Raw genomic sequence first — 16,378 nt, forward strand, 5'->3', positions numbered from 1 at the left:
GCGACGAGATGTTCTTATCACAAGCACACTCAACTGCTTCAACTATTCACGGATCTACCAGTACAAAATAATGTTCTTTAAAAATGCATAACGAAATGTTTGAAAGAGAAGGCAACCAGTAAGCTTGCTGTAGTGCCTAGGGATGATGCAGGATTTAAGAGATGCCATTTCTTCTATTCTGCTTCATTTTAGGATAAATTAGGATAGCGGGGGCGGAACAGAAGAGAGAAGAATGAAAACCTGGATTTACTAAAGCATGCAAGATACAAAATTAATTTCTTTCAGTTTCTAAAATGGCTCCTTTGTTTCAAACGTCTTTGTCACAAAAAAAAAAAAAAAAAAAAAAGAAAAAACAGCTTGTTGTGATCTGAATGTTGAGTTGACTGAATTGGGACAAAGGTGTTGTCTCACACACCACCCCCCCCCACCCCCCGTCCCCATTCTGACATACAGTTTAGCAACTCTTTTAGCCATCTTCATGGAAATGGAAAGAGAAGCTGAAACGGTGAGGACAAAGAGAAACATAAAAGACTACAGACATCAACCCTGGAGTTAACTCGGGAGCAAGTGTAACTTCAATACACAATGACCATGCGGAGGGATGAAGGGGAGGCAGGGAAGAAGAGTGTCACGAAAAAAAAAAAAAAACAAATCTCATCAGTATCATGTCCACACGTCGGTGTAACCAAGGTCCACATGCCTGAGGGCAGCTGCGCGCCGCGGCGGCGGGGCAAGTGAGGCCGGGGCAGGGCGCGGAGCCCACTGCGGAGCCGCAGAGCCCTGCGCCTGGCGGCCGCCCAGCGCCAGCCTCCTCCGGCCGCCCCTTCGCGAATTACACAGGATGGGGGGGGGAGGGGGGGGGGAATTATAAAAGAATAAAATTGAAAAATTGTGAAAAATGAACACGCCCTCCCCCCGAAATGCGCAAACCACCCAGCGTCCCCCTCAATTTCCTTACGCCGCAAGGTCTTCCCAGGGAGAGTCCCGCATTCAAAGGGGTAAAACTTCGCTACCACCGCCGGTGCGGTGGGGGGGGCGGGCAGCGCGGGGGGCTGCGATGCGATGCCCGGAGCCGCCTCCCGTCGCTAGGAGACCCGCGGAGCCGCCGGCAGGGCCCCCCCGCCTCTCCTCGCCTCTCCTCTCCCCGCCACCGCGCACTCACCGCTCCGCGCCGCTACATCCCCGCGGCGCAGCGCAGCCGCCGTCCCGGGCCGTCCTTCCTCGGCGGGCGGGTCCGGGGCTGCCACCGCCACCGTGATCTGGGTCACCCGGCGAAGGTGAGGAGGAGGCGGAGGAAGGCGGGTGGCGGTGCCGCCTACCGGCGGGCGCGGGGGGAGGCTGCGGCGGGGACCGAGCCCGCCCCGCGGGGAGGGGAAGGGGCCGGGGACCGCCGGCCCGCCGGTGCAAGGATACCCCTCTCCTCGCCTTTTTGCCCTTCTCCTGTCCCGAAATGAAGGTGAATTTCCCAGAGCTTCCCTCCCGTCCTCCCCACGCGTGCCGAGGAAAGGCGGTACCTGGGTGCGCTCGACGGGAGCCCAGCCACAGGGGTACAGGGCAGAGCCTAGAGGGGAGCGGGGAACAGCTCCGAGGTGTGATGGTCCCGGCTAGCTAGGGTGGTATCCAGCGACTCTCCTGCCTCCATATCCCATCCCACCCGCCTGTCAAGGAGATCGGCGGCCTTTCTTCCCCAGCAGTATATCCCGAAGGCTTTTAATCTTCAAGTGTAAAATCGGCTAATCAGGATCACAGGCACGCCCATCTATTTCTAGGGCTCTCCCCTCCAAGAGAAGAACGACCGCTGTCTGAAGCATCCACAGAATCATTTAAAGTTGTCCAGTGCTTTAACTACTGCCAGTAGCCAAACAGTCTGTGTTTCTGTGCATCCTTACTGCTGCAGACATCTGTCCAGATGTTCCTCTGAAGCTGCAAGCAGGCTGTCAGGCCACGCTGGCATCCTCCCCGTTCTCCAGTTGTCTTGGGATTTCAGATGTCCTTTGAAAAGGCTAATTAACCTATTTTTCAAAGTGTTTTCTATGCCTAAACTGAAAATAGCTTTCTGCATGCCTGTTAAAGGGACATGGTTTAATTTCTTCTCAATCTCCTTTTCCAGTCCTTTTGATCCCATAATCAACTGTCACATTCAAGCAGTAGATTCACTGAGTTAAACATTTAATGACTAGGAAATGCTGTTCATGTCTTGTGCTCAAGGCCAAGCGGACTGCTAGTTAATCCTCCTCCTAGCTTGAGCTATGCAGTGCCTCTTCCACTCCTGGACATCAGCATCCCTGATGCACCTGGCTGGCAGATGCTGCGACCTGCAGAGCTGATGGAGCGGCAGGGACGGGTCTCAGCAGCCTCTACTATGGCTGTGCTGTCTGTCAGCAACCAAGGTCCAATGCTCAAAGGAACCCACTAAACGATGAGTATCAGACTGCAGCTCTACTACCTCATCTCTTATTTGTGTCATGTTTTGCACACTGAAGTAAGCTTTCAAGCCTAATTCGATCCATCGATGCAACTAGAAAAATAGTTCTTTCTCCTGTCTCCTGCATTATGGCAGTGTTTCCAGTTACTATATCTCAATGATTTCAACTGCCAACACACAGATCCTTGGTCTCTGTTCCTGAGCCTGCCAGGAACTGCTCTAGCACTAGGCTGGAGGAGCCACCACAGGTTACTACATCTCTGAACAGAGTAAACACAGTACTGCGGAACTTCACAGAGGCTTCAGGAGCCTCCCAAATAAGTTCTTCCCAAATGCTTCCTGAAATAAGTTTGGGAACAGAGCTTTATGAGACCATTCTTAATTTTGCAAGATACATCATGAGCATGAAAAGCCAGATCCACGTTACGGAAGTAGCCTTACCTTCCCAGATGCCATACTTTTGTCCACAAATGTGGAGAAGTTAAAAAAGTAAACTGGAAAGGCTCATTGACTCTAGTTCTTTACTGTTATGGCAAATTCAGGGGAGCAGACCAATGGGTTTGAAGTTTCCCGATGGCCTCCTGCCCATTCTCTGGAATCACGTACTAGTATGTAGCCATACGGCAGTCCACAGTGCCATTTCAGACTTGACTGGATTTTCATGAGGCCCTTGTTATCAATTTGCAGTTTGATGTACCCATTCACTCAGTATCTTGTGATGGAAGTTACCTGGATTACTATGCCTCCTCTGCTCAACATCATTGTTCTCATAGAAAGTTAAGGCAAAACAGCATTTTAAAGATAACAAAGGCCTGGAATAAAAAGCCCCCAACTCTTGATTATAAGCAGTTTACATTTTACTATGCTGTACTTTCCTTTTAATAGCATAATTATTTTTAATTTATGGAAAATGAAAGAAACTGTGCATGACAGCAGAAATACAGCCTGTACTTAGAAGTGTCAGCAGAAAACATATTAGGAAAAATAGATACAGGACCCCACTAGTTGAGCAATGTCACGCTTTTCCAGCAATAGCTCATACAGCCTGCTGTGCATAATAAAAAACAGCAAGGTCACCTGCATGATTAATTTAGCATTAGAAAGAAGGTGACAGAAGCAACAAAAAACCCCAGATAGCAACATACCTAGCTCAGTTATTAGTGAAAAATCAAAAACTCGAGCCCCTTATTGTTTTGGATAGAGGCTGTTATTGTTACACAATTTACTGATAAAGACAAAATTGATAGAGAGTACACATACTATGCCCTTGTGAAGATCCTAATGTGTTTTGACATCATCCAGCACTTTTGCCAGAAGATATACCACCCAAGCATTATTAAATGCACTGTAAGGAGTTACATTTTAGTTAATACTTTTATGGTATTAGTTTTCTTTTTAACAAATAACATTTTTCATTTTGTGACAAGACAGATGGTAGCAGAAATACTTTAGCTATACTTATGTTCTTTTATTTAAAATAGGCAAGAGAAAGAATATATTTTTCCTAACAACCCTCATATTCCTAGAATAGCCTTAAAAGTTGTAGTAAGGAAAGATAAGGAAGGAATAAAACCAACCCCCTCTACACAAAGAGATTTCTTACCTCAGTTTTCAAAACCTATAGTCCAGATTATCAATCGGTTTTACTCAGAATGAGACAGGCTAGTTTTAGCATAAATTAAAACCTTCTCAAACTGCTTTCAATCTTCCTCACCTGCCCTGAGCATTAGGGACACTTTTGTCAGCTGGGCATTATCAGGGTGTGACAAACCACACCCTTGGTTTTAATCTGCTAGCAGTTTTTCTGAGATCTGTGGATCAGCTAAAAGTTTTTAATTTTTATTTCTTACCGTTTGATCTTCTGGCTCTATTAGCCCAAGCGTGATTTAAGAGACCATAATACATTAGGCAACTGGTGACAGTGCTGTGCATTTGAAAGAAAACTGCTGTAACAGAAGCATACTGCTAAGTATAATACTTGTGATACCAAAGGAACAATAGTGGATTAAGTACTGCAAGACCAGCTGCTGTGTTTCTTTATTACTTTGACTGAACTGATCAAACTTTTTTTGCTCGTGGGGAAAAGCATTGCATTAAAAAGTCTATACCCAGAAGGTAGTACTCTTGCCTACTAGAACATGTGAAGTCTGATTTCACTTTAAACAGCTATTTGCCCTCACTCCGTAGGGAAAGGCATCTCACCTCTTGTTATTTGGAAACCCATAGGTTTATATGAAACTGTACGGGATGTCGGTGTTAGACCTCTGTGAGAAATGACCAAACACTGGTATGTGGTGAAATGGACCGTTTCCAAAGCCAGTAGCAAGCAGATGACAAAAGAATGCTGTAATTAGTAAATCTGATAGTAACTACAGCTTTTGTTCACAGAAGAATCAAGCTCAGATTACCTTAGATGTAGGATGTCATCAAGATATATCCAGCTATGTCTTCTGGGAGGTGTTATGTGGTCCAGGTGAATGGGATGCTTGGGTAAAGGTGCGGGTGGGAGGACAACATTTGTTTGAACACATCTTGTCACTGTTCTGCACACATGGAGCACCTCCCTTATGAGGACAGGCTGAGAAAGTTGGGGTTGTTCAGCCTGGAGAAGAGAAGGCTCTGAGCAGACCTTAGAGCAGTCTTCCAGTATTTAAATGGGGGTACAGGAAAGATGGAGAGGGACATTTTACAAGGGTATGAAGTGATGGGACAAGGGGTAATGGCTTTAAACTGAAAGAGGGTAGGTTTAAATTAGGTAAAAGGAAGAAATCCTTTCCTGTGAGGGTGGTGAGACACTGGCACAGGTTGCCCAGAGAAGCTGTGGCTGCCCCCTCCCTGGCAGTGTTCAAGGCCAGGTTGGACGGGGCTTTGAGCAACCTGGGCTAGTGGAAGGTGTCCCTGCCCATGGCAGGGGGTTGGAACTAGATGATCTTTAAGGTCCCTTCCAACCCAAAGCATTCTATAATTCTGTGCATTTAGAGCGTAAGTTACTTGCTGAAAAAAAACTTCCGTAAGGATCATTGCAGGGGAGGAATCTGGAGTCTTGGAGGTTGCCAGTGGGAGCAGGAATCATGTGAGAGGTATACTAATTATAGCAAGCTCTGTAGTGAAAAGTGTCTATAGTAAATCAATTTTTAGCTGTGTACTACCTATGCAGCTGGACAGGTGCTCCCAAAACAGTTCTTACTCCTATGTCAGCATAGCCAGAGACTTTTATATATCTGCCTGGAGCTTTATAGTTCTAACAAATAAAGGATATAAAAGATTCAGAAACAGGCCCTCTTGGGGATCCATGAGAATCTAGAAACAGAGTACCAAACATCTGTAGGTTTGCTTATATGTAAGAATTATTGCCCTTTTGGAGCCTTTCATCTGAGGATACTCATGTGCTAGCAGGAGTTAGCATCCTTGTTTTACGTTTGATACTATACAACATATGTAGGAGCCATTTGTTTTAACTCTATATAATCAAATATATCCATGCTGGGATTTACTGGGTGGGATCTGGGGTCTGTAGCTAATTTCTCCCATTCCAAGCAGTGCTCAGGTAGTGAGCGTGATCCTGAATTATGTGATTCAGTCATGGATTCCTCTGTTTGGTCTCCATGCACATTCAAATAGGTGCTGATTTCATTCCTAGGACAGTGTCCTGTGTAATTGATAGGTGTATGGGGACTTACGCCAAATGCATCCCTACAATTGAGCTGCTGAACACTATAGAAATGAGTAAACCATCCTGCTGTGGTGAAGAGAAGGGTGGGGTGAAAAAGTATATTTCTAATCTCTAACTCGTATAATTTTGCTTGCTTAAGCAATCTGGTTCCCCAAATTAAAAACTATTTTCTTGCTATGCCTGAGTATCTATTTCAAGTATGATTTCATAATCATTGTGATACTTCAAATCTGTGTCAATATTCTACTTTGAAATATTGAGGAGCTGGCAATTCTTTGTGCCTAGCTCAGGACAAGTGTCAAACACAGAATTGTCCTGCAATGGTGTATTACACGGCTCTCGTGCACTGATATTATAGCAACTGAAAAGTCTGAACACAAGCATTATGATAATTTCTTAGACCTCTCTCCTAGTTATTTTGCTCATTTACAGTGCCAGACTTCATTTCACTTGTATTCCTTTGACTGAAGATGCCATAAAGTTTAACGCAGGAGACAATAGCAAAAGCATGGAGAAGATGTTAACATGAGAGATGAAGTGTGTCAGGCTTGCTCATATAGCCTTTAGAGAGATGAAGCTAAGTGAAGCAGCCCAGTATATGCTCGTTTACCCATCTCTTGAAGCAAAGAATTTTGCCAGAAAGGACTTTGTCTACATATGAATTAAGAGCATTTAATGTTATGATGTTTTAATTTAAATAATTCTGTTTGATATTTCTATACCAAAAGAGTAAAATAAAGTGATGTAGGCATGAATTTCAAATACTATATACTAACAACACTTGCTTTTTTGTCTTAATAAAAGTGAACAAACTTGAATATGTTGATTAACTTCAGACTGGGTCCTAGTCTTCTTCACTAAGATGTGTACCAACCATATGATGTCTGTGTGAAAAAGAAAGATTTACATTTGTAACAGAGAATTTGACTGGAACCAGTTTTGAACAAGGGAAAAAAAAAAGTGATATGATAATTTTTTATCTATTCTTTTCATTTATCCTCTGCCATTAATCAGATCCATACTCTGAATGCATATGCTATGTTTCATTCAAGGATTACAAAGTGTTACACAAACAATGATTCATGAAGATTCACAACCCTTGGTGAGTTGGGTAAACATTTATGTAAATGTCATACAGATTGGCAAACTGAGTCACAGAGAAGTGGTGTTTGCAAAAAAATTTCCACTAACTTTGGTTGCATCTTTTTTTTTGGCCTATTCAGCTGAAAAACTTACAACTTCTATTTTTCAGATGTTTTGGTTACGTGTACAGATTCAGAGAAATTAATAAAAAACGGATTACAAGAGCAGGAGGTGGGGTGACCCAAGAAACAAACTGTGTTTTCACGTAGAAAATTTTAACGTATGGTCGCACAGCTATTTTTCTTCCAAAGAGGTGAATCTATTGCATGAGCAACAGCTAATGAAACCTCCTGAGATGATGCCTGAAATGGGCTAAAGGGATAGAGTCCCAGTCTAAGGAATACACTGCAATATTCTCTCCAGTCTCACTGAAGGCACCAAGGATCTAACTTATGATGGAAATGCAATATTTTGTTCACTGTATGTAAACAATACTATGTCTTTAAAAATTAACTTTGCAGATTCTTTCTGGACTGCAAGCACTATATCCTTAAAAATGTATTGACTGATGAAGTAGACAAATTCACTGCATGATATTCCCTGGTTGTCCTTATGATACATTTATGCCTTGAAGTCATAACTGCATGAAACAATGGTTTCCAATGATATGCAGGAAAGCAGACTGCCTGCCTAGTGTAGATATCAGGGAGGATCCCTGTGTTTTTTATGGTTCTTTCAGTACTTGATATTGCTTTTCTGACACCCTGGAAAGTGTACTAGGCTGGTACAAGAAGATCTTCCCTAAACTTTGCCTGAATTGCAGAGAAAGTCACCTGGGCAGTGAAAGCAGTAGTTCCTGTACAGCAGAAAGTCAACAGAGAATTCAGGAATTTTTTTGGAGTTTTTCCAGCAGTGATTTATGGGTTTAATAATCTCCAAGCCTCTGGTAGATGGTCCATTGACCTATCATGTAGTATTGTCAGTTTTTAGTATTTTCAAACAAAACTGCGATGATAAAGGTCCATAGTGCCTGAAGAGAACGTGACAGTGGCCCATTGCTCCAAACTGCACAAGGCTGCCTGTTCTATAGAGTGGAAATGTCAGTAGTATTCTTGCAGCAGAGAAGGCACAGCGTTAGAAAGATTTAAAGCCCTAAGTCTCCAAGATTAGTCATGGCCAGAGAAAATTTAGAAAATGAAAACTGAGAGCAAAAGAATTGTCTGCAAGGTATGATTTGCTTACTGGATGCATGTGGGACTTCAAAGGCTGGGGACCATTCACTGAGACATTTTATGTGAGCAGAAAAAGCTGGCAGGAGATAGCATATCAGGAGCTGCACTGGGAACTTTTAGTAGATCTTCATGGACATTATGCTTTCTAGTAATTGTGCCTAGGGAACTTACGTCTCTTAGATTCTTCCTTAATCAAATGAGGAAATTCTCTGTTGACATCTGCATGCACGTGTTGCATGATCCTCTCAAGAGCTGGAGTTTTGGACTGGTGGTATCTATAATGAAAAGTCTTCAGACTTGCAGCATGCACATCATAATTACAGTAATTGCTGCCTTCTGCCTAGGAGTTCACAGGAATTTTCTGAGGACTCTCCAGGAAGGAATAAAAGATTTTCTGTTTATTGAAGCCTACAGAATTGTGTTCCTAGTTCTAGTGAGATATTAATGGTGACCCAGCAATGTGGTCACATCTCTGCAGTGTGTCTGACAACAAAAGTTAAAGCTGTTCCACCCTACCTCTGATGATTCAGGCTTAAATTTCATTAATGCAATCTCATGGCAGAGCAGAGGTGCTCAATTTAGCTAACCTCTGCCCCATCCTAAACATCCACTGATCAGTTTGGTTCTCTGGATAACAAGATCTGTAGCTGTCCCAGCTGAAATCTGCCTACTCAGAAAAAGTTGTGTTGTTGTGCCTAAGAAATTTGCTTCACAAGAGGATGGTACCTCGTAATGATGGAAGTGAACATACCAACAATTGTGCATTTGTGCCACAAAACCAGTGTATTTCTTAAAGTTTCAGTACCCTGAGTCTAACATTTCAGGAAAATTTCAGCTTTTATTAAAGAAAGGGAAAAAAAATGTACTCTAAAGTCTTATGTTTGTGGAAAAAAGCTTGGAGGCATGAAGAAAGTGTAGCTTAAAGCTCAGAAATCAGAAAGCATACTGATATTACTGCACTTTTTAAGTCTCTTGTAAATAAAAGATTTTTGTTTGCTAGTTTTTGCAAAAAAGGATAAAACCTGCCTTCATTGTAATACTGGCAAAACTCATATTGATTTTATCAGGGCCTAGAATTCTCACATGTCTTTTTGGTCTTATGCAATTGCTAAAAAATTCTTAAAATTGTTTTTTGGCTGTTTTTATTTTTTAGAAAGAAATATGAAATTTAGCATTGAACAGCACAAATGCAGAATCAAAATGACTTGCAGCACAGAACAAGCCTTGCTATCTTCCTGAAAAGTAAAAGCCTTTGGCATTGCAGAGGTTTGTTATGGAGAATTTTACTATCGCAAGCAGCAGCAGCACGTTTCAAATTTAGGTCAACAGATACTTGTCAAAATTACATGAATGCCATCCTAAAACAATGAATCTTGTGTTTGTTTCATCATTTACTATGGTACTCCTCTACAGTACTGTTAGTGGGTGATTTTGAGTTGGATTTTGTGCTAAGAGGTTTCTTATTTCTGTAACAAACTGCTATCCTGAAACATACCCTATTTGTCATGATTCTTAAACTGCAGCTTCTTAAATCAAGAGATTTGATCCAGCAAATCCTACTATCTTCCTGAGATTTTCTTTTAATTGGGTTTGAAAGTGATGGAAATCCAGTGTCATCACATTACGCTAAAGCATGGCTTGGCTTCCATTGGTATAAGAGACAGTAAGATTGCCTTTTCATGTATGGACCAGTAACTTCTAGTCTGTTGAGGGAAACAGAAATGTTTACTTACTACATATGAAGTGGATGGGGAATTAGAAGGAGAGGACAAATGCCTTGACTCTCCCTGGAATGTGGCAAATGTAAAATAGCTGACAGTATAGTGAGTATTGTAATTTACTCATGAGAAAAGTCATCAGCCTTTTATTACTCACCCATGAGTAAATGAGAACATGATATTCTGCTTTAGATGATATGTTTATTGGTTATCAATAATAAAAAAAATAGACCCAGAGCCAAGATTTTATGACAGAAACTTTTTTTTTTTTTTTTTTTTTTTTTTTCTTAAGAAAACTGTGAAATTGGGTAAGCACAGCCCTACTAACAGTATGGGTAGACTCTACCAGTGTGTGGATCTGGAACAAAGCTGAGGAGCTGGCTTCTGACTACAGGTTTACAAGCTCATCAGTCACCTTACATACCATCCACCTGGGAATCCAACACCTAATAGAACTTGAGAAAGGTTAAACACCCACAGGAGGTTGAGGGAGGAAAAAAAATCAGCTTGGTATTTAAATAGAAAAGAAAGACATGTTTTAGGTAATAAGCTATAGAGAAAAGTAGATTATTTGTCAGGTAAAGACAGAAAAAGTAGGTAATGCTGAACTTTAATACTTTGGATGAAGAGGGAAAGGGCTGTGTTGATCTAGGGGGCATAGTATGAAGCTCAGTCTATGATGGCAGATTAAAATGAAGAGATGCTAAGACCTACATACTCTCTCTCTGATTTAAGGGATCATTTTCTTGCACAGGTAGCTAGCAAGCCATGATGATGCTTTCTTTCAGTGAGGTGCAGATTAATCAATAGTGTGGGTTTACTAAGCAGCCTTAGTGGGGTTGCTAGCAAGCTGAAGATTGATGTGAGGAAATACATATGTACAACCGGAGGCTTGGTCTTCCCGTGGCCTTGGCTGTATTGGCATGGTTTTGTCTTCTTCTATCCCTTGTGTGGGGTGTGCCAAAGGCATAGTGGCTGTGACGGTGGCCCGCCTAGGTGAGGGTCTCTTTGGGGGAGCGCCTCAGCCTGGGGAAAGCTGTCTTCAATCCACTGTGTAGATATGGCTGCTATCGGCTTTTTTTGGATCCCCTGCGCCGGAAAAGACTCTACCCCAAATTGCTCTCAGTGAAAGCAGCCAAGGGATGGTGCCCCACTGCAGGTGGGGTTCAAACACTGCTTTTCTTCAGTTGCAGACTCAAGAGGAAGACACTAGTGATGGGCAGGAGGATAACAAGGAGCTACTTACAGAGAAAAGTGGCAAGGGGAGGGCCTGCGGGCAGCTGAAGCTGGGCCGCACAGAGCGAGCAGAAAGAAGGAGATGGAACAGTTACAGTGTGTGTCCAAGGCAGGAGGCTGACGAGGGCCGCTTTTACGCCCTTCCCCTCGCTACACGGGCGAGTGCAGGCCCCGCACCCACCCGGGCACGGGCGGACGCCCCGCCTCCGAGCAGCCGCCCGCCCCGGGAAACTCCCGCCCTCGTCCTCAGGAAAACTTGGCGCAGAGCACTCTTGGTGTCGGAGAGTTTTGACTTCCTTCACCGTATGATAACGGTGATTTTTGTCTCGGTGAAAATCCTCAGGGGACTTGCCGCCCGCCCGGCACCGGGAGCCCCCCTGCCCGGGGAGCGCCGGGGGCGGGGCGCCGCCATGACGGAGCGGCGGTGGCGGGCGGGCAGCCCGCTCCAACATGGCCGCCTCCACCCAGGTAACGTGCCGCGCCGGCCGGGCCCGGGGCTGCCGCGCCCGCCCCGCCCGGCTCCCGGCTGGCGGGAGGGCGCCGGGCGTGACACCCTGGGGTCTGCGGGAGCGCGGGCGGCCCTTACCGCGGGCTTCCCTCCCTTCCCCCCCGTCCGCGGCGGCCTGGGCCCGGCCCGTGCCCTGCCAGGGCGCGGTGGTGTGAGGGGGAACATGGCCGAGTCAACCCCTGCGCCCGCCTCCCAGCTTTTACAGCCTCTCCCGTGTTTACTCGGAGCAGAACAGCATGCGCACATTCCTGTTGTTGTTGTTATTTTCAGGGAGTGCCCATCGCCCGTGAATTTAAGGGGTTTCAGTACTGGCTGTCACTGGCAGAGATGAGTGGAGATAGCCGCAGGGATGTTTGGTCAGTGCTGCATCTCTTAAATCACCCTGTCAGGACGCCTGAATTTCGTTTTTTCCACAGGTTTTGATGTCTGTGTATACAGTGTTTGTATACATTTATGTTTAGTGTTTGCGACACAAAAGCAAGCCAAAACTGAATAATAAACTGACAAACTTCATAACTGAGCGTGGTGCTCCCTCTGCTGACGGTTGCCGTTTAGCTCCACTCCAGTAACGGTACACTTTAATTTTTCAGAAGTGGCTTCTGCAAATTATGTTCCCCCTACATGTTAAAGCTTTACATGAATCCTTGTAATAACTTCCGGCCACTTGTGTGACCCGAGCTAGCATTGCAAGGGGATATTGTTTCAATGTATTTTCAAGAGCTACTTTTTAAAATACTTGTGAGCGGATGTGGTAATAGTACTGAATAATCCACTGCTGCATGCTTTTTCTTCTGTAGTCATGTTGCCCTTATAAAGGGGGTGTGAGATGCTGCCAAATAAAGCTTTCTGCTTATGTGCAGTTGAGTGAGATTCCTTAACTCGTAACTCAAGGCAGACGTTGTTTTATATGCCTGCAGAATTGAGCCTTGGGTAATCATGCAGCAGACAAGGCCAGAGAGTTTAAGGCCCAGTTCAGACAGAGACTAAGGGAAGGTTCTGCTGTTTCAGCAATGGAGGTAGTGCTGTTTGCGATGCCTTCAGTGGCTGGAGGCATCTGGTTGATGCTGTCAAGCATGTCACAGCACATAGGGAAAGCCTTCAGCTTCTTGAGCAGCAGGTGAAAGGCCAGGCAGTGTGGGGTAGGGCATCTCTGCCAGTCTTAAATTCCGTTGTTTAGGCAGCAGAGTCATACCTCATCTGTACCTTGTTCTGTTTGGTTCACAGATTATGAAAGAATGGAAAGTAATCTTCCAACTTCAGTTTCTGTGCTAGTTTGCCAAATATTGGGCCATGACTTACTGCCTTTTGCCTGGAGCATGTGGGAGTTTGTGAGGGCCTGACTAGACTCAGAGCTGCTTTCCCCTGAGACCAGATTAAGTCTTCCAGTGCATAGAGGTGTACATGTTATGGGAGAGGCCTGAGCCTTTCAGTGCGATATCCTTTTCTTCTGGCTAGGTTGGTTCTGCAGATGCTGCATGACAGTTGTCTGACTGGTATGGGTCATGCATGTAGCCTCCATGCTTTTCCATCTGAACCAGATTTGCACAGTTCCAAAGAGTAAACATATCCCATATTTTTACTCTCTTTCTGTAACCCCACCTCTCCAAATCAAAGCTATGTCTCTCCTGTACTTTCCTGTGAAGTAGTTTGAGACTGCTTGTCCCCCTCCCCTGAAAGTAAGAACCTGTACATGGGCGGTCTGTAAACCTATTGGCCTTTCACCTGTGTATGGCAAATAAAGTTGGGCAGTCCAAGCCTTTTGGACTTGATCTTTTCAGCCTCTATACTTTATGTTTCTGAAGTCGCATGAAATAATTATTTTGGTAGTCTACTCCTTTTTCTGAAACTGTGCCCTGTCAGAGTTTTGTCACTTGTGAGATTTCCTTCTCATACATTTTGCCTCCATTGCACATTAGCATGGTTACGCTTGAATTAGCTCTGAGCAAGAGACCCTAGGAACTGGCAAGAATCTGATGGTAGTAGGATGGATCTTGGTGCTGAGTAATTTATTAATTTTTTTGTCAGTCTCAGATGTAAATGTGATCTTTATGTGGTTAGGATATGTGTAAAGACTTGAATAATGCTTGCTTAAAATGCAGGAGGCCAGGAGGTTCAGGTTCAAACTGTTATGGCCATGCATACACCCTCAACTTGACAGCAGGCATCTGAAACCATTTCAGGATAGAATTGTTGGAGTCTACTATGCCAGTTACTTGCTAGGTTTTCTTGAAATTGTTGTTGCCAATTAATTTTCTTTGACAAGTATTTTAATTCATTTGAGACTGCTGTAAAATTGGATTTGGGAGCGGAAGAGCAAGTGTAGGAGGAAGAACTAACAAATAGTAAGGAGTGGCAAAAGACTGAGTCTTGGCAGCATTTATTCTGCTCCTTTTTGGAATATTAGAATCTGTTATTTCCATAGGGTTCTTTTGTGATTCTGATTCCCTTTAAAGATTTTTCTGTTTCAGTGCAATTAATAGTTGTGTGTGTTGATGATGGTAATGCTGCAGCAGCCACAGGGAATACATATCTACAGATCCTATGCAACTCTTTAATATTTTTCCAACAATTTTGCTAGCATATTTGCGTTTGTTTAAGAGAAAAACTTGCCGAGTCATTCAATACAAAGTTGCATCAAATACTAAGGTGAATTTTTTTTTTTTTTCCTTTATAGTTTTCCTGTGGTACATCAACATATTATCATGATTGTGTCTGCAGTTTAGGTATGGGGAAGTAGCTATGCAGTCTTGCAAGCCAGAAGGTACATAACTTGGAGCAGTTGGCACGTTTAAATAAATACATAAGAGATGATTGGCATAGTTTTTCGGGGGGGGGGGGGGGTGTGTGTGTGTGGGTGTGTGTGTGTTTTTGTTTATTGTTTTTGTTTGGTTTTTTATTTTCTTAAAAAAAAAAACAGAAACATAAACATTTCTTGAAGTGAAGAGATGAGGTGGAAAGATTGTTATCAGATCAATGATAATGAAATAATGGAAAAGGAACTGCAGTTGGGTTGTCCAGTGTACTGTTAGGAGAATTTCTGTGAAAGAAGAAACCCCTAAAATATGGGTAAGGGATTATGCTATAGGGAGAGAAAAAGAGAAAGGCAAAATCTATCCACATCAGTGTCTGGGAGCATTGTCATAGTCTTATGTGAGGTCTGGACTCTTCCCTTGGGTTTGAGGGTGGGAAGGGAGAAAGGGAAATGAAGTAGGCTCAGAGGGACGTAGGAAGGTACTGTATGGTCCCAATATAGCAGTAGACCAGAAGTGGCAAAAGTTGTCAACAAAACCTGGAGAAGGCCAGTGACCCTTAAGTGACTCACTGGTAGGTAAATGCTGTGTTACCACTAAATTCAGTAGTTAATATCTGTACACAGTGTTTTGTTCCTTCTCATGACAGGAATGTGATTTGCCTGAAGTTTGCCCTCAGGAGATGTGCTAAATGAGGTGTGGAGCATCCTGTTTTTCTAGTTCTTGCACGTCTAAGTATTGAACACAATTTTCTACTCTCAAAAAACCCAATTTTTGCCAAATGTCATATTCACTTGAAAGTGGCAATTAGGAAAAAGGAGTTGAATGGGAACAGTTCATCACCAACTCAGGCATTCGGTGAGGCATGAATAACTTGCTGAGATAAACAATACAATACAAATCTCATGGCAGTTCCACATGTATTTTTTTCTCTTATTCTGCTCTGGAGAGACTGTAGAGAGAAGAACATTAACTGAACCTACTTTGTGAAAACAGGAGGGGCAGGCAGGTTAAAAACTGCAAACAGGTATAGTGATACTGGGAATAAAGAAGTAAAGAGGAAGAGAACTGGAAAATTAAAATCTTGGAAATCTTTATAAAGTTTTAATTTTGGGAGGGTTATTAAACTCTGTTTTATTAAGAACTCCAGAGATGGGGAAAACCATGCTATTGACTGAGGAAGAACGTACTTTGAAGACTCAATTTTGTCAGCCCCAAATAATTAATAAAGTCTGGAATTATCTCAAGTCCTATTATGATCTTAGAGATGACATATGAGGTGGGGAGGCTATCTTTCTAGAGCAGACTGAAGTATTTAATTTTTTAAGTAGGACACTTACTATGTGTTGTTACTCTTCTTCCCAGATCACCAACATGGAAGTTAAAACCAGCAAAGATCATTTAAAAATCCATAAACTGAAGAAGAAGGTATTGAGGAAGCAGGTCAGAGCTCAGCATACATTGATGAGACATGAGGGCATTGAGTGCATCTCCCATGCCACACAGGTGACTGGTATTTCTGATTTTGATGGTAGAGTGAAAATGCTGCTTACCTGTTTTCTATGTATTCTCACATATGCTTTGTCGAAAATGCAATTCTCCTCCAAAATGCACTTCCTGAGACTGAGGGTTTTCTATGCCTCTTTGATTTCAAAGCAGAACTGTACTTCATCAATTTAAAGTCTGTGGAGAGACTTTGATGGCCTTTGGATAAGTTTTTTTGAAATCTGAAACAGTAGTTCCTTGGGTTGGG

The 16,378-nt window shown here is 43.3% G+C and overlaps 2 protein-coding genes across 10 annotated transcripts in view; one reads left to right on the plus strand and one right to left on the minus strand.

The window, feature by feature from the left end:
* The window catches only part of ELMOD1 (ELMO domain containing 1), a 48,400-nt gene extending 46,719 nt beyond the window's left edge, over positions 1-1,681 (minus strand). The window contains exon 1 of one of the 6 annotated variants that reach the window (XM_074916117.1): positions 1,515-1,681. The gene's annotated coding sequence lies outside the window, so the exon portion shown is untranslated. The other 5 variants (XM_074916184.1, XM_074916108.1, XM_074916135.1 and 2 more) reach the window with 5 other exon arrangements.
* Positions 1,682-11,665: 9,984 nt separating this feature from the next.
* ALKBH8 (alkB homolog 8, tRNA methyltransferase) overlaps positions 11,666-16,378 on the plus strand; it is a 49,087-nt gene continuing 44,374 nt past the window's right edge. Inside the window, exons 1-3 of one of the 4 annotated variants that reach the window (XM_074932280.1) lie at positions 14,566-14,636; positions 15,275-15,321; positions 15,991-16,131. In XM_074932280.1, the coding sequence (XP_074788381.1) occupies positions 16,000-16,131 (132 nt within the window). In that variant the 5' untranslated portion in view covers positions 14,566-14,636; positions 15,275-15,321; positions 15,991-15,999. Of the gene's footprint in view, positions 11,836-14,547; positions 14,637-15,274; positions 15,322-15,420; positions 15,484-15,990; positions 16,132-16,378 lie in introns of those variants that run through there. The other 3 variants (XM_074932263.1, XM_074932271.1, XM_074932255.1) reach the window with 3 other exon arrangements.

The sequence above is a fragment of the Athene noctua genome, chromosome 1, assembly GCF_965140245.1.
Source record: "Athene noctua chromosome 1, bAthNoc1.hap1.1, whole genome shotgun sequence".
Taxonomy (NCBI): domain Eukaryota; kingdom Metazoa; phylum Chordata; class Aves; order Strigiformes; family Strigidae; genus Athene; species Athene noctua.